Below are 27,593 nucleotides of genomic sequence, written 5' to 3'. Positions count from 1 at the left end.
ATGCATGTATTTATATAATAATTTCATTTTGTATATTCTGAACATATATTGTACATTTATATTTTGCATGTATTTCAGATTTGTTAACCCTTACAATACCACTACAGTATGGCATACGGTACAAATTGACAAGCTAGCATACCCGTACTGTATGTGATACGGTATCACTTAACCCTTCTTCTAGAAGGGCATATCTATCAGTATCAGCCGGTGCTGCCATCTGCATAAAATCCAAGATGGCAACAGCCAGGGAAAAACAATTTGGCTGGATGAAACGGTACAGCAGCTCGTATATGATGCTGACAGTGATGCTGGTGACTTGGAATTTGGTAGTAAACAAATTGAGAGTGACAACGAATATGACAGCAGCAGTTCAGATGATGAGCAGTTGAGATGATGTGACAATTTGTTTAGACCCTGTTGATACGGTTGTCATGGCAACGGACACCAATCACAATAATGAAGAACCAGAAACTGTCCATCCTCAAGGTCACATATATCCAAATTATTTGTCTTATTTGTAAGCCCAATGGTTATCAACACCATGGTATACAATGTATCAGTGTCAAATACATAGGTCCTCAAGGTCACATATATCCAAATTATTTGTCTTATTTGTAAGCCCAATGGTTATCAACACCATGGTATACAATGTATCAGTGTCAAATACATAGGTAACAATTTTCTGAGGCCTGAAATTATACCCCAATGAAACCCCTTACATCCGGCCTTCCGACATATCGATGGAGAAGTTGGTAAATGAGTGGAAAAATAAATTTTTTAATGTTGTTCTATTGCTTTGAAATTTTTACTACATAAAGTAAGGATATATGGCATACAATTTCAGTTGGAATTGAATAGATCAGTGCATTTTGCTGGGAGACAGAGTTGTTTATCTGAAACTTTTTCGTGAATTTTTTTCATGGCGGCCATCTTGTAGTATGTGACCTTGACCTCAAGTTCACTTATATCCAAATTATTTATTTCTACATTGTTGGCCCAAAAGTTATCAACAACATACTCTATAAATTTTCTGTGTCAGATACCTTGGTAACTAATTCTATGAAGTTTCAAATATACCCCTATAAACCCCTAAATTCCCTCCGGTACAGCAGTGGAGACACTATGTGGTATTGAAAGGGTTAAATGGATTAAACTGTATGAAATAAAAACTTCACGTGATACATATTTATGTTGTAACATTTCTATATTGCTAGCAGTTCTTCGACGTTAGTTGACAAGACAACGGGCAACAAATACAGCTTGGGTGGCTAAGGGTGGCTAAGGGTGTCATACTAAGTGGCATAATACCGGATATTAATCTTTTAACTTTTTTAATCCTTTCTTTGAACCATTCAACATGAATCCTAGATTTTGCTATTTTTCTTGTCAACAATTCCTCCTGTAGTGTCAGTTTATCTCTACCTTGTAAAAATGTCGGGATATTCATATCAACTTGTCTAGAGAGCAATAGGTCCTGTACAGTGAATCCCCTATCCACCAAGAGGAGATCACCCGGATTTAAATAATCAAGAAGCCCACATTTTATAAATATTTCTCGATCACTCAATGCGCCTTCAAATAACTTGGAAACAAATACATTTGTTCTATTTGGGGCCACAGCAATAAGACTTTTAAATGTGTGATGGTGCCTGTAGTTGGAATACAAATTCCCTTGTCTAGTGAAGTCTCGAGGCATTTCACAGAAGAATTTAGTACAGTCAACACTGCATCTTACATTCTTGAATCCCTTGAATGATTTTGGTAGAAAATGACGGAGAACGGTAAGGTCAGGAAACATAACAGAATGCATATCATTAAAATGACAGTAATGAAATTGTAACCATGTTGTAAATATTGACGGCCCAATTCGGATAATTTGAAAGGAATGACATCGTATGAAAGTAAAAGTAAAATGGATGGACCTACATTAGGAAATTTACCGATGAATCCAAAAACTCTTGGGTTGAAGCTTCAGCGTCATTAATTTCAGATTGGGTTGTTAAAATAGAACTCAAATCTAGGAGACTTAAAGCAGCATCTCGTTCATCATTTAGTCGTTTCCTTTCACTAGTCGGAGAACTTGATCCAGGAGGTGTAGATGCCTTGCGTCGTTTGCGACAGAATTTTTTCACCTAAATAACATGATAATCAGAAGTTTATTATTAAAAAAAAAACGTTAAGAATTCATTGCTAATGATTTCCAGTTATCATTTGCCATTTATGAGAACAATATAGGCCCAGTTGATGTACTTTCACATTGTACTTTGATGTATTTTCATAATAATAAAGAGTACTTTACCTGGCCCGTAGTTGCATGCTGTTGCTGGTAATGGATCACAGTGATCTGAAGTTGGCCCCTGCCCCCAACAAAACGTTTGCTGCATATGAACGTGTTTTTTGAAATCTTAGTCACATTGAACTGATCAAGAGGTCGACAGCAGCACTGTATCCATCACTTGCATTTGTCAAGTTGAGTTTTCGGTTTCGGAAAAATTATGAAAAAAACTCCATGCACAAAAATCTCCCGGGAAAAAATGTCCGCGGAAAATATGTCCGCGGAAAAAATGTCCCAGGGAAAAAAATGTACATGGGAACATGTCGCAGGAAAAATTGTTTTATTTGTAAAGTAAGAAAAGATGTCCCAATCTATCATTAATAACTTGGTAATTCATTGAAGTTCACATCAAATCAGAAATCAGTTACGGTAAATATGTTTACTTATTGATGTTTTTCTTATTCACTTACTCAATACTCAATACTTCAATACTCACTTCTATCTAATATTTTATTCTCCAGTACAAAAGGTGGTATATGCTTCAGTTTCTATAAAAATCATTCATTATATCGACTTTTCTTTTCTTTTTCTTTAAGTTAGTTTTAACTATATAATATCATAACTGATACTAACTAGTCACCCATTAATCAAAGGAAACAATGTAAATTAAAGTGAAGTCAAATCACATGCTGTCGGGTTGAAGAGTTGAGTTACTCCTTTGATTATGTACACTAATTACCGTACCCTTTGATTATCAGAGATTATCATTCTCTCATGAAATAATCGGTTTGATCTAATAATAATGATAATCGTGTTCACTTAGATAAAGCTTGTTCCTCTTTTAACTAATAACCAAGTTTGTTGAGTTGAGTTATTTCACAAAGATATGCAATAATGGTTCCTTTTGATTATCAGGATTACCCTGAAGTTTGTCTCATGAAATAGTGGTTTTGTTTTTCAACTCAGTTGAAACGTTCTCAATGATATAAGCAAAATGAGATGATACCAAAATCCGGGGACATTTTTTCCCGGGACATTTTTTCCTACAGGTCTACTTTCCTACTAACCAATGTTTAATAGACTCCTGGATCTTTGATGGTTACAAAATCTCTTATGAGCCAGCAGTCAACACACTTTTAGAACATCTGTCTATACCCACGCGCTGTAGTTCATATCGACTAAAATGGCTAATCCTGCACTTGTTCAATGGAAAGAGGATGAAACAAATTTGTGATGACCCAGAAATAATTAGAATTTTGGGGGAAATCATGAAAAAATTCACACGTGTGGTAATTTAGTAAGGGTAGGATTTTTTGAGATTTTTTGAGCTTTAATGATTGATTTGTATGAATATTTGCTCAGTTGGATAGTCAAAGGGCAATTCCTCTGTCATTTAAATTCAATCCAATTTGTACAGTAATAAGCTCAGCCTACGGCTGGCCTAACAAACCAAATATCAAGATATTAGATTGAAGGGTCTTCAATACTTCCCAAAATCACTGGATTCAGTCTAGGGACTAAGAAAAAGTGAACGCAATAGCCTGCTGGAAATCAAGCCCCAAGTGGGCCAACATTCTGAATTCCAAAATTTTTCTGAATTTAGAAAATCAGAAAATTCTGAATTCCAGAGTTTTTCCTTTATTTCGAAAAGCAGAACAATTCTGGAAAACAGAGAATATCCACAGAAAAATATTGAATTTAAATTCACAAGGGGAGGGGGTCACAGATATCCAGAAATTTCTGATGTGAGGTGTTTGGAGACCAGCATTGTTGCTGTGTAATTTAATGAAAAATGTTGCTATGTTAGTTGGGTAACTAAGTGTCTTCCAAAAGGGTGCAGTATTGTTGTTGTTGTTATTGGTAGACTTTATCCTAAAATGAATCAACAAAAACTGGGAGCCAATACATTTAGGGTTTCCAGGGTTTAGTCTATAGGCCTAATACGTTTAGGGTTCAGAAAGTTAGGGTTTAGGAGTAATAGGGTTTAAAAGTCCATGGGTTTAGGGTTTAGAGGCTTAAGGTCTAGAGGATAATGGTTTATGGTTGGACAGTGCTTTTACTCAGATTGAAAATATTGATGGCGTAGTTTTTAGTTCAAAGTGATCAAAAGGATTATAAATGGAAGGATCGTATAGGACACATCGGCAGGGTAAGAAAGACTATGCACCAGAAAAAAGAAATAGTAGAGAGAATCCCACAATAATAACGGAAAAACAAAGTCCAAAAATGTAATTGAAGCTAGTAGTTTATTCAACATTTCGAATATATCCTAATAGTCATCTTCAGGAATAAAGAATAGGATATAGATTAGGATATAGTCAAAACGTTGAATAAACTACTAGCTTCAGTTACATTTTTGGACTTTTGTTTTTTTCGTTATTATTGTGGGATTCTCTTTACTTAGCTTTAATATGGATATAGTGTTTAATCAATCATGATTTACCTGTGTGAAAGAAATAATAATTATCATCACAAGAACGTCAATAGGATTTTATGTGAAGGTACAGAGAACCCTTATGATAATCACAAGAGTATGAATTGAATTTTCTGTGGAGTGACAGAACTAGGAAATACTAAGTTATTCTACTATTCAACGCCCCCTCGAATAACTAATGTCCTTGAAACTCACCACAATCATAGACGATATCATGAGCTACAACTTTGCAATTGATTGTGCACCCCCTGGTGGCCATATACAAAAACCAATGACCTTGAAACTCACCACAATCATAGCATACGTTATAAGCTACCACTTCATTGTGGTAACAAAATCTGCTTAGGTATCAATATAATGTCGAAAAACTTTTTCCCACCTACAAATGAGTACTGATGACACCAAGGTCCTCATAATTGGCTGATGAAAAATACCTATCCCAGGTATAAAATAGCCTATCCAAAGAATACCCATCAGCGATTGCAATGAGAAATAACAAACCAGTAGGAAGCTACAGGACTCAGAATTCGGACCAAAATTGACATTTTCGGGATTTTAAAAGGTCATAGGACGGCCATTCAAATCTATACAATACATCAAGGTAATTGGTCAAAGTGTCTTCAAAATTTCCCTCAAAAAGTTCAAAAAGTGTAAAAGTGCTGATTTTGGAGATCAACAACAGCTGCTAGTCGGCCATTTTGATTCTTACAGAACCAGTTTTGGGCTGACGATGTGTCTAGGTATATGTGGCTAAGACATAGATAGACCCATAGATACATGTGTAACCCAAATATCAAGACATTACATTGGATTCCGTCGACGGACGGACGGACGGACGGACGGACGTCCGGATGAAAAGTGAACGCAATAGCCCGCTGGGACTAAAGTCCCAAGTGGGCTAAAAACTCAATAATCCCGAGAATTTCTATGGTATTTCTGAATCACCTTTTGTCCAATGCTATCATCTAAATGTACTTTCATATTACTGAGAAGTTGCTCAGCCAGTTTTCTGTTGGTGATCTCTTCATGCAGTTGGCCTTTCAATTCATCTAGATTTTGTTCACTACTGCGACAATTATTTAAAAGTTGCTCCCTTGAACTGTTAGAAGCAGAGAGAGAAGCTTCAGCAGATTTCAGACTAGATAATGCCTACAATTGAAATGAGATATGCAGTTGAGAAACTTTTACTAATAAACTCTTTTTTGGGTTCTTTTAAGATCGAATAGCACTCAATATTTTTTATTTTTAACAACAAATAATGTTTCATAAATACTTGATTATCATTCTGAATAAATTTTTGCTATAATGAGTGATCGTTTGTTTAAAAGTCTGAGATTCTGTGTAAAATACGGGAATCTCAAAATAGCATAGTTCATCTGACACCCATGGCTCTATGCTGAAATCATGTCAGATGAACCCCCAGCTTTAGTCATTCCTGTTACCTTATATGACAGAGATTAAATGTAAAAATCAAGGGAATCTAAAAATTGCATAGTTCATCTGACACCCATGGCTTTACGCTGAAATCCTGCCACATGAACTCCCGGCTTTAGTCATTCCTGTTTTCTTATATGACCTGGTTCTGGACGTATCGGCCCCACTCCGCGCGGTGGCGCCACCGCGCGGGATTTACGCGAAGCAGCAGAACACAAACATGGCCACTCTCTCAATTTTCAATGATAGAAATCGTGTGTGCATTTCAATTATTTCGGCTGTTAGGGTTTTAAGGTACAATATAAGTTGATGATGTGATATGGCGATGTTAATTAATGATAATTCCGCAGTGAAGCTAGTCACGAACGGTGCCGATTGAGTGTTCAGCTGCCAAAAACACTGAAATGTGCGTAGTTGCGTTATTATTTGCAGTGAATTGCAGACGAAACATGAAGCCTTAACGGCCGTTTAAAGAAAAATTATACCAATCGCAATTGTAAAATAAAAATGAGATAGAACCTAAGTTAAAATTCTGGCCATTTCTAAAATGTTATTAATTATTATTACTAATTTTTAGTCAGTGCGGAACGTTTACTTTTCCAACAATAATGAGGGGTGGTAGGTAGTCATGCAACAAGTCATCATTTATTACACGTTACTTCCGTGTTGTTGAAAATCTCGCGAGTCCTGGACTAAACCCCAATGAACAATGTGATCTGTGTGCTGGCCACAAATGCACACAGATCACACTACACTACCCATTACACACTCCAGTACCCACAGCTTTCATATATCCATCCAAATATTTAGTGGCTTTCTTCCTGGATCACAAGGCATATAGTAGCATGCTGCACTCGTCACTGAGTAGTGCATTTAGTTGTAGTTCTAGGGAAATAGTTATGACATTTGAGAGACAGAAAAAATGTTTTTCTTGCATATTATTGAATTTCCAGCATAGCTTCGGATTTGTCACTAAACTGATACACGCTGTAAGTAGCTGTCAACAGCCTGAAATATGGCGACGTAGGATATTAGTTTAGGTTACCAAATTAGGTGGTGCTTTGAGCGATTACAGAGGTTGAAGCCATCAACGGCAATACCCATCAGCTGAAGAAAATAACTAACAAAAAGAATTATTTCGATTTATCATAGGGAAACTGTACTTCATAAAATAGTGTACATAGTGGCATACTATAAGTGTATCGGCCAATCCCTTCAGAAAATAAAATAAAATGTATTTTCATGTATGAAAATACATTGTCACCACTGCATTTTCAGAAAATACATATGGTCATAAAATGCATTTTTGGAGTAAGAACAAAACTGTATTCATTAATAGAAATATTCTCAGAACAGAAAGAACCACGTGTAAATTCTGATAGAACCATGTGTTAGAAATACATGTCATACACGTGTTAAAAATACATGTCCATCAGATTTTTTTGACGCCTTATAAAACGTTACCATTATGAAACCTAAACAATGCTAACCATTCAGCGTCATTTTACAAACGACAGCCGTAAATCGATGTGCAAAACGTCATTGGTTTATGTGTACACAAACAAGCTATCTGGCAAAATATTATTGACATAGATGTAGAATGGCTTCCTGTGATTATATAATGACCTATATTTGAACGTCGAAATGTTATATTGCATTGAATATCATTAGAAGACGTATTGTAATAGTAAAGGATGTATGATTATATCAGAAGCGGCAGGCATAAATAGAAATGATAAGTAAATCGGATTATTCGGTTAAATGGCGGATGTATACACGACGCGGAAGTCTGATATAAAAGTCAGACCCTGACGTGGGCATGCCGGTGGAATGACGAAGCTATCTACGATGTGTGTAGGGCAAGCGTGAATTTCATCAGCGGCTACAAGCGGTCAATATGAAAATGTGTAAACATATAATTTCAATATTCAAACGTTTTAGAAAATATGTTTGATATTAGGAGTATGCAAGTTTCGTGAGATTAGCAATTTATAATAGCATAGCTGTCATATACGGCTCCGTGTCCTCTGATGGCATGTGTATTAGGTGACAATTCAATTCAATTCTTTATTGATCCTTATTACATTGAAATTCCGGGATAAAATTCCCAAATTCAATAAATACAAATTTTAAAATAAATTAATACAACATACATGACACACGGTTAATTCATACAGAACAACATAAGCATGTTATTTTAAATGACAATGTCTACTTCAACCCACCCAGACTCAAGACTCTAGGATATCGAGTGACAGCCAAACCCGTGGCCCGGGCTGGCTGGCTAGGCCACACGATATGCTCGAAGTCATGATGAAGCAGACATCAGAAGAGCTCTTTCTTCATCCATGGAGGCAATGAAGTTGCAGACCAGCTTAGAGGCATAAGTAAATGAAGTCGGTCGCAAGTTCGCGATCAATTATTGAGAATTTTCAATAAAAAAATTTAAACCACTACTAGAGTCGAAGACCTGTATCATCTACCCAATCGCCAAATCTCATCATTCCCCAAATTTCTTAAAACTTCGATTTCAAATTTGCAATTCCACATTAGCTTAGCCCAGAAATTCTACATTTTTTCCCCAGGCATCAAATAATTTTCTAAAATTAATTTTCTTGTTTAACACTACCGTGCAAAAACCCAAGGAGGAGTGTTCATTCACCCATTGAATGTTTATAGAGTTTGTATTTAACCTTTTAGTAATAAAGAGGTTATTATATATTTATGTGTCCACAAAATGGACATTTTTCATTATCAATTTAGGCAGCAAATACATCCGTCATATTTCCTCAAGTTGTAAATTAGTTTGCATACACCTGAAAAATGAAACATATACTTTCAGCCAGAAAAAATTACTGAAAAAGAGGTTCTGAGTGCTGTTATGGTACCCACAAGTTTTAATTGGAAACAGTTGTTCAACAGTTGTGATACAATAGTTTAATTTCGACTGTTTTACTGATTAAATTGTACCTTTTCAACCATATGACTGATATTGGGGATGGTCTTTCCATGAAGAAGTTGGCTCTTCTCTGTAGCTGCAAATGGATTAGCATATTTACGGGCGATTTGTAACGGGTCTCGTACCCGTTATTATGTATGTAGTTTTCCGTCGATAATTAGTGTAATGTATAGTGTAATAAATCACCGCTAGGTGCGGTCTCTTAGAAGTGGAACCATTGTCCGAGTAAGTTCGTTGTTCTTTTGTTCGGGATAAATTGCCCCTTTATAGCCTATGGTCGGAGCGTAAATCATCCTTGAAGGTGGTATTAGAGATTTAGAAGACAGGATTGTTACACTGGTGGCAGGGTTAATGGGATTAGAGAGCCTTAGGGCCATATTATTGAGTTGAATCGCAACCCTTTGTTTTTCGAGAAGCGTGCGCGTGAGTAGTCTGTCTGACCTACTTCCTTACGACTGCGGTATCGCGGATACTCTTCAGTAGTTATACCGTTGTTATACGCTTGCTTCAATATAGCGCGAATAATTTCAGACACTAACTACAGTTTTGCACATAGGTTGATAGGTTCATAAAATAACTTTTGGAATTTTATTTTAATTCAGTTTTTGTTTGGTATATACGTACAATATTTTCACAATTAGAAATGTCTCACTCTGACCCGGATGCAGGCCAACCAGGTGCGGCCCAGGAAGGGGTCCACCCAACTACAGGTTTGGATGACTTTTTAAGTTCGATTACCCAATATGTCTCACGTAGCATAAAAAGGGAATCTGAGTAGCCATCAGGGACCAGGGAGGATGCCCGGGTAAAAGTTCTGTGCCCCAAAATTACAGTATGGGGCATTATTTTTCCATCTGGTTGGAGCGTTTTGAGAGCTACTGCACATTGTCCAGTGTATGTAGTAGTGAGCTTAAGAAACAACATTTGCTAACGTACCTGGACCATGAGTCATACCAGGCAGTTAAAACCTCCGTCTTGCCCCATCCCTGGATTACAATAGTTTCGTTGAGGGGATAAAGGACCGTTTGTCATTGACACGGTCAGCTTCAGATTTCAAAATGATGTTGAAATCTCGAGAGCAGAAACCCCAAGAAAACCTCGGGCACTACGCGGATGCATTGACAGAACTCGCACAGAGGGCGTACCCAGGGGTTGACCACAGTTTGCAGGATGAGTTGGCACATGACCAATACTAGGCAGGTGTGGCGGTACCCTCGAGTGTTAGGGAGCAGTTGTACGTGGCTCAGCCACAGTCTCTATCGGAGGCTGTGTCATTGGCTCGAGGTCATGAGACTGCACGGCGCCTGACTGAGAGACACGAGTCCAGACCCCCTCCTTGACATGTAAATGAGGTGAAGGCCAGTCAGACGGATGAGCTACTTTCGAAACTTGTGGGCCTCGTCAAGGGTTTGAATGTTCGGATGGACGGTTTAGAGGCCAGGGTTAACACGCAGACTCAGGCCAACTCCCAGGGTAGGGACAACACATGCTGGCGGTGTCGAGAACCGGATCATACAGCTGATACATGTCCGCAGGTTACATGTCATACATGTTCTCGTAGAGGTCACTATGCCAGGAGCTGCCCCGGGAAACAGGGAAACGATTACAGGCGGTCCTCCAGGGGGCAAGGGAATCGCCGCCAATAGAGAGACCCTCCACATATATGATGGAGAAATATCGCCTCCACACCGTAGAATACAGAAAAGTGTTCCTTCACCCGTTAACGATTCCGTGCATGATAGAGCCCAAATTGTAAGTAGTTCAATAATTGTAAATAGTTCATTAGACCTTGCGTAAGGGAAATTGTTGGGAACGAAATTCTTGGTGGAACCGACACGACAGGTCGTACATATCTGGAAAAGCAGGCAACTTCAAATGTTTTAACTCCTTACCCAGATACCTCACTGTTGGTCGGTCAACCGGGTGATGTAATTTCGGATGGTTCTCCTCTGAGGCAGGGGACAGTTTCAAATATTTTACCTCCGTGCCCAGGTAACTCTCTGTTTGTAAAGTCACATGAAGATACGGTCTTAACCACAATAACAACTGACCGGCCAGATGTGTGAATAGGTCCGAGCTGCCCCGTGGCTGAGAAAATGGTGCGTCGTGTCGATTTGAGAGACACTGGGCTTTACTGCTCTGGTATCCTTAATGGTTCAACACGTACATCTATACTCTTAGACCGCGATTGATAGAACACTATATCCGTGTTGACGCGATGTAGAGAGAATCCCACAATTATAACGAAAAAGTCCGAAAATGAAACTTCGAGATAGTAGTTTATTTCAACGTTTCGACTATATCCTAATAGTCATCTTCAGGAAGAATGAGATACTACAAAAATTATGAGATATATATATACAATCCAGAGACAAAGAGACTAATTCAAGTAATCAGAGATGATACAAACTAAAGGAAAATTAACGTAGAAACAGTTACACGCTAAAAAAGATTAAAGGGAAGCAAACTAAGGGGTAATTATAAACAACAATAGTGAGTATAAATATAAATTAGAACTATGAAATCAGTAGTAAAAAGACAAACTAGTGGGCACTTAAATTAAAACAATGGTGAATACAAGTTGAGAGACTAAAATAGATGAGAGAGCAAATAACAAATAATCAAAGGGAATCAAGTGTTGAGTTTAACCAGTTTACAGAGGAATTTAGATATAAGTTTATTATGGGGTGAAAAACCATTGTTAAGGTTTACAACGTTGTTCGAATTTTCAATTATTAATGCAGATTCCAAAATATTTCTTTTAGTTTTATCGCTGCAAGGGTAAATTAATTCAGCATTAGCGAAATCAAAATTGTGTGAAGTCTGAAATACATGACGAGCAACTCCGTTTTCAGGTTTAAAGTTTTTTACATCTAACTTATGCTCTTTTATGAATAAGAAAGCATAAGTTCGATGTAAAAAACTTTCAAGATGCTTTTCAAGATACTTTTCAAGATACTTACACAAATTGTTTACATTGATCAACCCACCAGTAATGTTTCGAAGCAGGAATTAGAAAAGATGATGTTGTGACCATGTCAACCAATAAAAAGGGCATATATTCTTAATTTAGGGCTGAAAGGCATATCGGCAAAATTTTTGAAATTTTACTATGATTTTGGAGCTTTCTGAGCATCTCTGAGAGGCATTTAGTCAAGAAACATAGGTTATATATTTAGGAAAAATATCTATTGTGTATCTCAGGTGGTTACAACGGCAAATTTTGATACAGAGAAAAAATAAAAAGGCACTTTAAAATTCAGACCGTGTCGGGCGACACGGTCGACACGGTCTAAATCGCCCCTGAACCCTCAACCGCAGAGGAATTTAGCATTACAACTCGATCAGTACGTTGACACTATTGAGTATGACGGTCATCAATATACAGCTAGACTGCAGTGGAAGTCAGATTTTCTGTATTTGCCTACGAACTACAATTTGTGCGTTGGCCATACTCGTTCTACAATTCGCAGGGTCGCGAGCTGGTTATCTTAAACTGTATGGCGACATTATTTGTGTTCAAGAAAACCGTGGTTTCGTCAGTAGAGTCCCCGAAGAAGAACTGAGTACCAAAAACTGTCATTATTTGTGTCATCACGCAGTATTTCGCCATTTGGCTACCATTCCGCTTCGGATCATATATGACTGCAGTTGTTCCGCGTCACTGACTTCCCCGAGTCTCAACGACTGCTTACTTCCTGGTCCTGCGTTGCATGATGATATTACACGTATATTGCTGCAGTTCCGTCTCGGTCTAGCGGTCTTGCGATTTCACCACCGTTCTTGTGATTGAAAGATCCAGATGATATCACCAGTGAATTAATATTATACCAATTTAATGTCGTGTTATTCGGGGCTACGTGCAGTCCATCTTGAATGCTACAGTACTTAAGCATTTAGCATCTAACCCCTTGATGATCTCTGAGACGATTAAAAACTGTACGCATGTGGACAACGTTATTGTAAGTACGTCAAAGCCATCTGTGAAGGAATTCTATCGCGAATCGTGCGCGCTATTAGGTAAAGGACATTTTTATTTGCGTCCGTTCAGTAGTAACAGTCCAGCCGTCATGTCGTTAGCTGATGATGATGGGGTTGTTGAAAATATAACCGTCGTCAATGTCTTAGGTCAGAGCTGGAACGTTTTTCAAGATGTTTCGACCAACAAACCAATCAGCGTCATACCAATATCAGTTACGGGAACTAAGCGCGATATTGTTCAAAAAAATCTACGATCCACTTGGATAGATAGATAGATAGTTTATCTGTCACCATGAATATGTACAAAATTAATAATAACAAATTCAATTACAAACAATGAGATACAGATGACAGGAGCCTCAAGGCCGACGGAAGCGGTGCGGCCGGTAGTTGTGGCCGTATATAACCCTACAAGTCCCTGAGTGATTGATTTTTTGTGCTTTTGACAACAAACATCTGCCAATTGGCCCAGGCACGGACCCATAGCACTGAGGATAGTTTAGACAAAAATTAAAAGCACGATACTTCCAAATAGATTCTAGCATGAGTTAGAACAGAGAAATGCGTTAGAAGCCCACTTGTGTGTGTCGACGAATAACAATCATTTATCGTGGAAACTAGCCATTGTAGTGCGCTTACATCCTGGAACACACGGAATCGTAGGTGTCGCGGGTATAAAAACAAACCAGGGTTATACCAACCACCCAATTTCGAAACTGGTTCCATTGGAAATCATGTGTCAGGACGTAAACTCATTAATCAATGACACCAAACAGCCGAGGGACATTCCATCTAGACCTCGGCATGCTGCAGCCATCAAGGCTATAATGAATTAATTAAAATTCAGTCGCATTTAAAAGATCTGTCATAAAAAACCGACGGTGTGTTGCAACATCGTGGAGCCGGAGTGTTTCGGGAATATCTCAGATATTTTGGATGTCAGTTTTCGTTTTATTAGTTTTCCCGACAGGCTTCGGCTCTACGCTTGCGTATTTTGTATATGTACTCGTTTTAAGGTCAGCCATAAAAAAGAGTCATCTCGCACAGTCAACAGAAATTTTTTCATTGTCGTTTTGCTTGTCGTTTTCCTGCTTTAATTGTCCTTGAGTGACAATAGGCCTAAGCCTCCTCTTCCGGATGCTAGGCCTACGCTGCGCATACGTAGGCCTACATGGTCTAAAATGAAGATTTCTTTTTAAAAGCTGTTAGCATTCATCTGCGCAAGCTTTATCAACCAGAGTTTTTCATTTGAAGTTTTTCATCATTAATGAAACTTGTATTTTATTAATTAAACTTGTTAAGGTCGTTTTGGAAATTTACTCGGTCCTGTACATTTCAGATTACTCTGTAAATCATTTATCAGGACTGAAGAGCAGACCACTTAGTGGTAGTCGATTCTTAATAATTTATCTATTGGTGACGTATGTCTAGCTTGTAGCGCCATCTGTTTTTCGCGGCAATTTCCGCAGTTTGAATTTAGTTGCCTTACAATAAACTGGTGTTGAAATATCACTTGCGTTCTATTTTGTCAGAGGTTAGTTCATGAACAATATTCTTTATATTACATTCATTCGTTTATAATTGACCTCATTGTAGGGAAATATTTCATGCTTTCCTTATTCCGGGGATCCGCTGTGAGTTTCTCCTCACCATGAGAATCAAATCAGGAGTACACACAGATTTATTACTCCCTGATGCAGCAGAAAAAAGCTGTTGCGGTGACGAGTTATCAAAATAAATGAATTTATAACTACCAGTGATTCAACCATGGGCTTCAACCATTTATATATATTCTATTTTTCCTACAGTACCAATCTTTATCAAATCCACAGAATATTTGCTAAATAATACTTGTATATCACCCATTCTCTTCCGTTAGCTGGACTCACGCTTGATATTTGGAGTTAGTGACTTAGATCGTTTCGAGGTCGCTTGAAGTGTTTATTGAGTTCTATGCGACCTTTAGGCCTACTGAGCTTTACTGTTTCAAACAAATAAGTGCTGTGATTATTTACGGACTCATGGATTGAACTTCAAACAAACTTTGCAATAAAAAATCCAGCCAAATTTCTGCGACGCGTAGTACAAAAGATTTGTTTCTTCATAATCTGAAAACGAAATTGATTTTACGAATTCAATACCCCAGAGACCGTCCCCTGCTAGTAGGAATACGATGTTTAGGAGGGCCGAAGTGCAATAGGCCTAAGGCCCTACTGTCCGGATGCAAGGACATGTAGGCCTAAATAGGCTAGTAGCCGGTTAAGCTATCTTCAGATCGATAAATCAGGAATCAGATCGAGTGAACAGAAAGTATATTGTTCGAAAGAACAGAATTCTCTCATTCGAACAAAATTTTCTTGTCGTAACAAGAAGTTTTTTGTTCGAACAAGTTTATTCGATCAAAGTGTTTTTCATTCCAAAGAAACAAATTTTCGTGGAACTAAATAGTCTTTTCGTTATAAAGAGTAATCTTCGTTCGATCGAAACAGAATTGTTCTCATTCCAACATTCGTTCAAACAAAAGTTTTCGCTCAACAAATTTTTACGTCGGCACAAACTATTTTTCGTTCGAACAATAACATAGCCTAATTCAAACAGAAATGTTTTCTCTGAACAAATTTTTTTGTCGGGACAAAGAGTTTTTCGTTCGAACAATAACATAGCCTTTTATTCGAACAAATTTTTTAGACGGAATGAAAAAGTTTATTGTTTAAACAGAAAGTTACAGAAGCCATAAAGGGCCACAGTTGTTGCGTTCCAATTCGACAAGTCGCTATATTTATGTCGATATATCGCGTCAATTCGACATGAATATGTCGACATATCGTGATGTTTTGACGACATATTTCGTATCTCGAACCACTTTCCTTACAACAAGTCGACATATTCATGAGTCGACATATTCATGAGTCGACATATTCATATAGTCGTCTTAGTCGACATATTACTTGTGTCCTCATCTAATATTTGACGTGTCTTCAAATGACGGCTTGTCAGGTGGAAAATGGATGAAAAAACGAAATTTGTCGCGAAAACGTCACAATAAGTCGACATATTCATATCGACTTGACGTGATATATCGTGATATGTCGACATAAATATGGCGACTTGTCGATCATTATTTACATCATTGTACTCATGCGGGAAACCCGTGGGAGCCTGGCCTCAGGCCCAGAAGTCAGGCCGAATAAAATTAGTACGTCAAGCGAATAAGACGGAAATTGTAGTCAACAGAGATAAATGCATTGCGTTAGATGACACTGGGGCGCAAGTGACTACATTTTCTATTGAATTTCTAAATCGTATGAAGGACGTGAAAATGTATCCAGTTCAGAATTTACTCGATGTTAAAACCGTATGTGGAGGTGAACTTCCATACTATGGAGCTGTCAAGCTGGATATGATAATCAATCAGCAGACGATTAATGCGTTCGTCCTAGTTACAGCTGAAACCAAGTACAGTAAAACCGTGTCTGTCGTCATTGGAATGAATGTTTTAGGCGTTATCCAACGGTAACGATTTAAAAGGGGAAAATCCCGTTGCAACCGCCAAAAGGTGTTTATCATCGGCTACCATGGAGGTGCGGACGACTGCCGAAACAACAGTGCAGCCTATGTGACACATACTTATAAAGGGCATTGTTCGAGGCATCTGTGGAGATTCAGGAGAGATGACGACATGTAGCTCTGAAAAGGCTTCACTGCCTGGATCCACGCTGGTGTTAGTTCCAACCATTAACAAAGTCGCTTCGGTTCGATGTAACAGACTAAGTGTGTTCGGAACATTGGTTGTCACCCTGTCACAGCACGTACAAAGGTATGTATGGCCGAGTCGGTTGACACGGTGCAGCCAGTTTTGACGAATCCTGTTACTCCACCTGGGAATTTAATGTTATGCCTTTTTGTTTAACCAATGCTCCGTCGACTTTCCAGCAATAATGGAGAGGGTCCTTGCTGACATTAATTTACGTGAATGTCTTGTTTTTATTGATAATATATGCCAGTCGCGGGTTGAATGTATCGGAGCGGCGATATCCTACTCATAAGCTGGAGTTCCTCATGCTTAAATGGGGCGTGACTGAGAAATTTCACAAGTACTTGTATGGTACGAAATCCCTTGTAAGGACCAACAATAATCCCCTTAGCTATGTCTTTAAGAGTGCGAAACTTGACGCCACGGGACATCAGTGGTTGCAGGCGCTTTCCGTGTATGACCTGGAACTTGAGTATTAGAGTGGGAAGACGGTCGATGCTGATGCACTCTTAAAAAGCCCGAATAACAGGGTCGCCTCGGATGTAGTCTCGCTGTATGCCAGATGTCCACCCTCAGTTCGCCGCAAGAGTTGACTACGTTTCAGGGAAGTGACATGGTAGAGCTTCAAGGGGCTGATCCTGTAATCCAGCGAGTGAGGAATTGTATCCTACACAAAAGGAAATTCCGTGCTGACAGCCCAGCAGAATATTGTATCAGTCGAGTGTTCAAGTCACTCGAGGACAAGAATGATATTGTTTATAGCAGGATTCATGGGCAGGAGTTGAAAGTGTGGTTACCTCAACCGGAGGTTAGGAATGTTTTAGAGGTGCTTCATGACCAACTTGGACACCCTGTCAGAGACAAGATGCTTGTGCTTGTTCAAATGAGATGTTTCTGGCCAGGAATGCGGAATGACATAGAGGAGTATCTACGAGGTTGTCGTGTATTATCAAAATCATCTACTCCCATCCAAATCGCACCTCTAGTTTCGATACAGTCATCATATCCGATGGAGGTATTATGCATTGATTACTTATCACTAGAGCCATCGTCCGGTTATGAAAGAGCTCTAGTGATGACTGATCATTTTATAAAATTTGAGTTTTTTGTTCCCACTAAAATGAATTGGCTAAGACCACAACTAGAGTACTCGAGATCATCACCAAATTTGGAGCACCTGCCCAGCTTCATTCAGATCAAGGACCCGGATTTGAGAGGAAAGTCATAAAAGAGCTGTGTGAGTTAATTGGGGACAAAGAAGACTAGAACAACACCTTATCACCCACTTGAAAACGGAGCAGTAGAGATATTTAACCAAACGTTAATAAGTCTATTGTCAAGTCTTCCTCCGGAAAAGAAAAGGAAAGATTTTGTGGATCCTCTAGTCTACGCGTACAACTGTACCCCACATAAGTCTTCTGGTTACAAACCATTCTTTTTGATGTATGGACGACAACCTAGCTTACCTGTTGATAGACGTTACGGGTGGTCGAGTCCTGATTTACCAACCTCCACAACGGAATATGTGAAACAGTTGGAGGGATGGTGAGATCTAGGCTGGTAATTAGCGGCTGACCGTCTCACGGAGCGAGGTGAGAAAAGGAAAGAGTTCAATGATAGGAAGTCCAAAGGAGCTGAACTCAATGTTGGAGATGTTGTCTTGTTGAACGGGAAGGTTTTAGGGAACGACATAAACTTGCAGATAAATGGGAATCTGGACCCTATATCGTCAAGGATCAGGTGAACTCTGATATTCCAGTTTTCCATATCAAGTCGTTAGATGGAAAGGTTAGAAAAACTGTCCATCGGAACAAGCTTTTGCCACTCGCTGTTTCACTGAGGAACGAGGATGAAAGAAAAACAGGTTTTTACTCGGTTGGAAACTGAGGAGGTCGCAGATGAGGAAGATGAAGATGGTTTCGTGTTAATATCCACCAGCAATTTCCAGGGTATTCCTGAAGATAACATAACAGATGAGGAAAATGGGGATCCGTCAGTAAAGAAATATCTGTCAGTAAAGTTTTAACTTGTCGTGAATGGTAAGATTTATCTGGTTACAAACTGCTGAAAAAAACTGTCGTTTATGTTTTGTAATAATAAGGTTTCGAGCTGGAGAGTTTGTTTCAGGGTTTTTCATCCTTTGTTTTTGTTTGTTCTGATGTAATATCGGAGACGATATTTTTGAACTGAGGGGAGTATGTGGTAGGCACAAAAGTAGTTGTTTGTGGGTTTTAATTTATAATTTCGTCGGTTCAGCTGTCTACTATCGTCCAGCTTGTGGCGCCATCTCTGAGAGTAGCAAGTTATGAGTTTGACACATGTGATTTAAATGAGTGTCTTTCTATGGTTTTCATTCGGCCTAATCAGTTGATGATCTGTAAATAAATATATATCATCAAATGCATGTCCTACTTTATTTATCGCAGGTGAGTGGTGAGTTAATGATATTTGATCTTTAGTCTAAAAAAGACACATTTCTTGGGCTGGATCTGTGGTAAAACTACCCTATCGTTGTTACTTATAATGATAGATTTTTGAGTTGTCCTCAGTCAAAATGGCTAGGGGTTTGATTTAATTCCTTTCCGGAAAATAAGGTAATTTTGGTGGTAAATTGTGATTAGTCTGTGTATTTTGTACCTTAATGTTTATTGATTGAATGATTTGTCAACTACATCTATGTTAAACTCCACATGATATTGAATGATATTGAAGAATAGTAAATAATCTATCATGAATTTATGTTCAAATAATCTCAACTTGTGATTCAAATCAGAGTCATCCTCTGGTTTTCATTCGACCTAATTGGTTGATGATCTGCAATATATCATTAAATATATGTTCTACTTAATTTATCGCACGGACTATTTCTCACGGTTTCACAGTAATCTCAGACGGTGAGTTTCCCTACTGACATTCATTGTCTTTAAGACAGAACCCGATAACTGACACAGTCTTAAGAGGAGTCGGCTATCACAATTATCACGTGGAAATCACTGCGAAAAACATGAGGCGACTTAAATATTCTCTCATTACAAAGCGTGGCGTATTATTGGATAAAGACATTAAGAAAAGTTACATTACACTCGTGCGTTGTGTACTATAAATTACGGAATTCCGAAACCGCCGTGCGACAAGCATTTATCATTATATCTGATGAAATTAATCACATGCGGTTGAACACTGCTTTCGAAAAGCTTACGACTCACTCATTGAAAATGCTGGAAACGAATTTGTAAAATTCATAATCTTCTCAGACGGTTGTGTCACAACCGAATGTTGTCGATAAATTCATGTAAGATTAAATGGGTTTATCTACATATCTTCACTCAGTGTATCCTTGCTTTATTATGCTAGCTAGGTGTACCTTAGCCTTTACTGGCCATATCTCGTGGCAGTATACTATAAACCTGCGTCAAGCATATTTCGCAGCTGCCACGAGCTCACTTTGCCCGATTCGTGGGGTAAGTTTTACACAAGTTTTTCCATAATTCTTAGTAAAATATTGTTGCAGTTTGTTTTTAGACGTGAACATCGATATTTAGTAAGATTCATTGTGATTTCAATATATAAGTGTGATTCTATTGTCTATTGATATTTAATCATTATTCTATATATATAAAGTATAACGGTTGTAGATGTATTCCTACGTAGTTATAATTATCATTAATCTAGGTAACTTTCAATCATTGTTTATAGTATTGGCATAATACTCCAAATGGTTTTTCCCCAGCTTATATTTTGTAGCTAACTCCTGCCAGTGGCTTGTTTTATCTCCGGCTATACGGGCCGCTCCGATTCTGTCACTTTTTCCGGCTACAAGTGCCAAGGTTATTTTTCCGGCTACAAGTGCCGAGTGGTTTTTCATCTTGTTTCCGGCTACCAGCGTCGTGACTTACGGGTCATCTGTCCTGGCTACAAGTGCCGCGATATCTATTGCGTACCGCATGATTTGATGCTTTCAATCGTTATTTCGCCGTTAAAAATTGTTACTTCACCGAATATAAGTATCTGTCTGCTTACTGCTTGTATATAGTGTAAATAAACATATTCATTTCTACGTGACGAGTTTCTGTTATATGGTTTGAGGCTCCCGGTTATGTGATTCCGTGACAGATTGTGCCCCACAGTACAAAGGCAAAGGCTGTTTTGGTTACCTCGCTAAAGCAAATATCCCAATTGAAAGACACTACTATGGCTCAGAGCATGGCAAAGGTCATGGAGATGGTGAAATTGGAATTATAAATCTAGTTGTTGACCGATAAGGATCAACCTAAGACATGGGAGGGGGTGGGGCAGGAAGAACTGTGTCTAGCATTCAACAAAATCAAGCATGCACTCACTCAGCCACCTTTCCTTGTTTTCCCGAGTTCCGGTCAGCACAGGTCGGGTGTAAAACATCAGAATCCGGTCACCCGCTCCCGTATGCCATTAAAGGGTTAAGAAAAACAGTTGCCTGAACTGTGAAGAAACAGTTTCCTAGTGAGAAAAATCGCTGCCTCAGTTAAATAAAGGACCAATGGTCCAGAGGCTCGCCAAACTGGTGTGAAGTAAAGATCTGTCACGTAGGCTACCGGTATGCAAAAAATCATTTCATTGAAAATCAAACAAGAAAAAAATATATAAAACTAGGGGTCCAGGGACACCATGCCCACTTGGGGAGTGGTTTCAAATGCTCAATAATCTAACAATTTCAATTTTCAAAGCCCCAACCAATGACCTTGAAACTCACCACAATCATAGAACATGTCAGCAGCTACAATTTTGAAATTGATTGTGGTTACAAAATATGCCTAGTTACCGATATGATATGGAAATACTAAGTTATTCTACTATTCAATGCCTCCTTGTGACCATATGCGAAGGCCAATGACCTCGAACATCACCATAATCATAGACCATGTCATGAGCTATAACTTTGTAATTGATCATAGTAACAAAATATGCCTAGGTTCCAATATAATAAGGAAATACTAAGTTTTTCTACTTTTCAACGCCCCCTAGTGACCATATAGATTACTTATGTCCTTGAAACTCCACAATCATAGACCATATCATGAGCTACAACTTTCCAATTGATTGTGGTAACAAAATATGCTTTAGTATCAATATAATGTGGAAAAACATTTCTCCACCTACGAATAAGTACTCATGACACCAAGATGGCCGCCAATTGCGTCATAATTGCCTGATCATATATACCTGTCTCGGGTATAAATCATACCTTTCCAAAGAATACCCATCATAAATTGCAATGAAAAACTAGGGGTCCAGGGACACCATGCCCACTTGGGAAGTGGTTTCAAATGCTCAACAATCTAACAATTTCAATACATAACGCCCCCTAGTGACCATATACAAAAACAAATGACCTTGAAACCCACCAAAATCATAGAACATGTCAGCAGCTATGATTTTGTAGTTGATTGTGATAACAAAATATGCCTCGTTACCAATTTAATATGGAAATACTAAGTTATTCAACTATTCAACGCCCCCTGGTGACCATATTCAAAGCCCAATGACCTTAAAACTCACCACAATCGTAGTACATGTCTAGACCAAACTACCTTGAAGAATTATTTCAAGATGATAAACACCTTGTCAGATTATTAGTAAGCTTCTGTAAATATGTATTATATGTAAATAAGAAAACAACCAATAATGCGGTTTTAGATGAGCTAGGCGTGTTCCCTCTGTACATAAGTGCCAAATTTTGGAAATCGAGCATAACTGATGGGAATAGACTTATCGAGTTAGCCATGCATGCCAATATTAAATGCCAGTCCGTGTGGTATTCCTTTCTCTCAAACTTATTTCATTTATTCAACTTGCCACAAGCTTTGGGAGAACCCAATTGAGTATAAAATACCATTTGAAAGAATTAAACGCATCATTCAAGAAAGGTACAAAATCTACTGGCTAAACAGAATCAACAACACTTCAAAATTAGAATGGAAAAATTAAGAATGAGTTTGGCATATCATCATATCTAAAAGATCCAAATTTACCACGAAAATTCAAAATTGGAATCTGTAAATTACGAACAAGCAGTCACCCACTTAAGATCGAGAGAGAGAAAGGTATATCAATAAACTGAGAGAAACACGCCAGTGCACTCCCTGTAACAAAGTAGAAGATGAATTTCATTTTGTAATGGAGTGTATGAAATTCAATTCAGCTCGTTCTGAAATGCTAGCAAGAATGTACAACACCTATAATGATGCCATTAACTGGAACAAGGAAAAAGTCTTTATGAAATTATTAACACATCCATAAAACTTTCCTATATCACAGGTAAATTTATAACCAAAGGTTTCAATAGTCTATGATTGAATGAATATACATGTATTATCAACGTCATTAAGTGGATCATGTATATACTGACACTGGGTCCGAATATCCCTTGTGTAACTGTAATTAGTCATTTGTTTCATTTGTATCGTTATTTTATTGTATAGTCTATCTGTATACTCTGTACACCTCAATCCATAATGGATATAAAAGTATAATAAAGATTTTTATTGAATTGAATTGAATTGTCATGAAATACAACGTTACATGGTAACAAAATATGCCTAGGTACCAATCTAATAAGGAAATACTCAGCTATTCTCCTATTCAATGCCTCCTGGTGACTATATGGAATAACTAATGTCCTTAAAAACTCACCACAATCATAGACGATCTCATGAACTACAACTTTGCAATTGATCATGGTAATAGAATATGCCTAGGTACCAATATAATAAGGAAATACTAAGTTATTCTACTATTCAACGCCCCCTGGTGACCATATAGAATAACTAATGTCCTTTAAACTCACCAAAATCATGGAAGATGTCATGAGCTTCAACTTTGCAATTGATTGTGGTAACAAAATATGCATAGGTACAAATATAATATAGAAATACTAAGTTATTGTATTATTCAACGCCCCCTGGTGGCCACATACAAAAACCAATTACCTTGAAACTCACCCAAAACATTGAAGACGTTATGGGCTGCAACTTTCCAATTGAATATAGATACACAATATGCTTAGGTATCAATTTAATGTGGAAAAACTTTATCCCACGTACGAATGAGTACTGATGACACCAAGATGGCCGCCAATTGCGTCATAATTGGCTGATCAAAAAAACCTGTCCCAGGTATAAAACATCCCTTTCCAAAGAATACCCATCACAAATTGCAATGATAAATGGCAAACCAGTATGAAGCTACAGGACTCAGAATTCGGACCAAAATTGCCATTTTTGGGCACTAAAAAGGCCATAGGACGGCCATCTTGAGTCAGATCGACCCAATTTTTCTTATGCTGGTGGGCTATTGGTAGATTCAAATATAAACGAAAGATCAAGGTAATTGTTCAAAGTATCTTCAAAATTTCCCTCGAAAACTTCGAAAATGTGTAAAAAGTGCTGATTCTGGCGAACAACAATAGCTGCCAGTCGGCCATCTTGAATCTGACAGGGCCAGTTTTTGGGCTGAAGATGTGTCTAGGGTAGATACATGTATAAACTAAATATCAAGAGATTACCTTGAAGCGTCTTCAAAACTTCCCAAAATAACTGGATTCCTTCTACGGACGGACGAAAAGTGAACGCAATAGCCCGCTGGGCTAAAAAGGACTCAATTTTGATCAGTGTGAACTTCTAATGATAACTGACTTTTAACGAGAAAAATTGATTATTTTGTCAAATGTTCATAATTGTAATACATCCCTTGAATGATATAAATAATTTGCCACAGGCAAAGTGGTTTACCTTTCTACTATCTAGAAGAACGTACAATTATACATGTATTCATTTTGATTTCCACTTGCGTCGTGGCTGCTAGTTTTAGTTTAGATATGTCCAGAAAACTATAAAGGCTCTGGGAAGCATGACACAAAATTTGATATTGGCTGTGTTTTAGCAATTCTTTGTATTTAGCATAAAAATCCATGAAGCCAAGAAAACAGTGCCAAATTTCTCATTTTAGGCCTACCAGCTCATTTTCTTCCTGATGAATGTGGCAATATTTTCCTATAGGTTTAGATTTTGTTCAATGCTCTATCCAATCATTCCAGCCTTGCATGCAGAGAGGCCTAGATGATGAGACAGCACAAATACTCATCAGAAAGTGACAAACAATGATTTATTGACTTTCTGAAATTGTCATATAATATATTTTTAGAACAAATAAACGTTGAATATTTTATCATACGGGAGTCTCCTACAATTTTGAGGTCTGTGTGAAAAATTTCAAGCTCAAACATTCTGAACTGAATATTTTGTGATAATAGATCAAAATTTAGTTTAAAAACAGAAAATTTCAAAACTTTATGGCAATTAACTGTTTTAAAACGGTGAATTTCCCGTTCTAGAAGATCTAAAAACCTTTAGAGTATGTGGAATTAAGTGGACACCTTCCACTCCTTCGCTTACCCAGATACCGTAACGTATAGTACCTAAATATACATTATTGTTATGGTTTTATGTCAAGAAACAGCATATCCATCGACGAAGTATCTAACGAAATTAAAAGAGGCACTGCCATGCACTGCGGTGTGTATGTACGTACGATAGATATAACAGCTGATTTACGTAGTGCGCGGATTTTAACGTGTATGCGCTGTTACGTGAAGAATGCCAATATACCGCAAAAACATCGGCAAACACACCAATTAGCCTACGGCAATAGCAAATGAAAAAGTGCACACCACTGTGTGGAACCAATTAACTCTCATTTCAACAAAAACGATGCCAAACATTTGTCGACTACCTCTCTCCAAAAACGCTGGCCTTCGGACTGGCGCCATCGTCTATTACTCTTTCAATGAAGAAAGAAAGCGAAGAATTTTCGACGTTTTTCTCGAAAATTTGCATCATCCGTTCGAAGCTTACCGGCCTGACCTCCGCGCATCAATTCTACTTGCTTCACGATAAAAGACAACCCCGTAAGTATTTACCACTAAATTTTGTGCTGCGATTTAACACACTCTTGGCAGACTGCCAACCAACAGCCATAACATAGGTAAACCAAAAAACTACAACTATGAGTGACCCGATAAGATACAGTACAAACTTGGTGAGAGCATGGGTTTCATCGGAGGTTTTTTCAATTTTATCGTACGGACCAATCAGGACAGAAGCTCCCAAGTTCTTCAAATTTGAGGCCAGTCAGTGCCGGTTACTGACGAAATAAAGTGTATTGACTGCCATGATTTTTAATGATTTCACGATAGGATTGCTTTAAGTAGCTTACATCTTCACTCAGACAAATCGTTGTTACGCCCGACCTACACCGTGGCCCGCGTACTCTATAACTGATACATACACGTAGTGAACACGAGAGTGTAAGGCAACTCTATAAACAATATAATCTTTTAGTAATGAATAAATATACCAATTATTTTTAATGAAATATTATTAAGTCAGAGGGCTTTATATGGAAACTCTGTCACCTGAACCAATACTAATCAACAAACAAGCCGGACACCAATAGGCCACCACCAGGCCTCCTTCCGTCCGAGAATTTGATGATGATGATGATGATGATGATGATGATGATGATGATGATGATGATGATGATGATGATGATGCTATCAGTGAATCAGCCATGTGGCGAACACGGAAGTAAATTTCCGCATTTTGAAACCACATTTTCATCAGATATCTTGATGCAACGTTACCTACCTTATGTACGGGATATCAAAGCTAGATGAATCATTGAACACTGAATACATTGCACACAATAAATCGTTAAATCATACGCCTTGAATATCAGTATTCGCGCTAGAAATGATGAATATCAACCTATTGAATCGTGCCGCCATTTTGTTTGTGATATAACGCGCACCAGCTGATCCACCTCGTTCAATGTTATGACGTGATGGAAGTCAAAACCAGGTCAACACAAATTTTATAGAACCAAGATTTTGAGGGGTTTCGTCCTTGAAAGCCCATAACTACCCAACCAAGCGTCGGATCTTGGCGATATAAAGTTCTTCCGATGCAAAAAGCATTGAATTTTCAGATGTGTTATTTTGGACGGTTAAAGATGCTGCATAAAAAAGTGCGCTCAAATAAATCGAATTTTTGAAATATTTTTGTAAATTTCTCTTGCTTAATCGGTTCAATTCGCCCATGAGTAGTGAAATTACTGGCTAATGAAATTGCGTTTGAGTGTGCTAAAAATAGCTTCGAGCGTAGTGTATTAAGCACACGAATGATTATCGATCGGCTAGACCGTTGACATAGGCTCGCCAAAGCGAACCAAAAATTCCAAGACAGCCTCAATAAAGGGGACATCCAGAAGGCTCAGGATGCAGATAGTGAAGCGAGATCTCGACTGACCCGTGCCCAATGACAGCTCTCTTTCGTGAAATCTCTGAGCTAAGCAAATGCCTGGAGGTCACAGCTAATAAATACGTGCAGACATGCTAATTAATTTAAACTAAGAAATATGTAACAGCTGAGAAAATCTAGAGCATTAAGATGTATGCAACTCATCTGTTGCCGTGCACCTATATTGTACTGCTGCCAAAGCTAATAACGGAGGCATTTCTATAAGTCCAAACTGGCAAAAAGAATCAATGTCATTAATATGTCATTGGAAAGTTGCCATTCTACTCAGCTGCCGAGGATCAGTATAGATCGGCGCAGTCAGCACGAAATAAGAAACTCTTTGGTTTAAGTAGTCTACATGCAAACTTGTTGAAATTGTTCTCTTTATGAGGATACAACCATTATATATTAAAATAGAAAAT

General features: G+C 38.1%; 1 protein-coding gene across 6 annotated transcripts in view; it reads right to left on the bottom strand.

Annotated features, from left to right (window-relative positions):
- LOC141905831 (uncharacterized) overlaps positions 1–27,593 on the bottom strand; it is a 270,857-nt gene that overhangs the window by 51,506 nt on the left and 191,758 nt on the right. For 5 of the 6 annotated variants that reach the window (XM_074794884.1, XM_074794885.1, XM_074794888.1 and 2 more), the window contains one exon: positions 5,658–5,861. In XM_074794884.1, coding sequence (XP_074650985.1) covers positions 5,658–5,861 — 204 coding nt within the window. Of the gene's footprint in view, positions 1–5,657; positions 5,862–8,854; positions 8,963–9,116; positions 9,182–27,593 lie in introns of those variants that run through there. The other variant, XM_074794889.1, reaches the window with a different exon arrangement.

Source organism: Tubulanus polymorphus, chromosome 5 (assembly GCF_964204645.1).
Source record: "Tubulanus polymorphus chromosome 5, tnTubPoly1.2, whole genome shotgun sequence".
In the NCBI taxonomy this organism is placed as follows: Eukaryota; Metazoa; Nemertea; class Palaeonemertea; order Tubulaniformes; family Tubulanidae; genus Tubulanus; species Tubulanus polymorphus.
The sequence above is the reverse complement of the archived record's forward strand: the minus strand, read 5'-3'. Positions and strand labels throughout refer to the sequence as shown.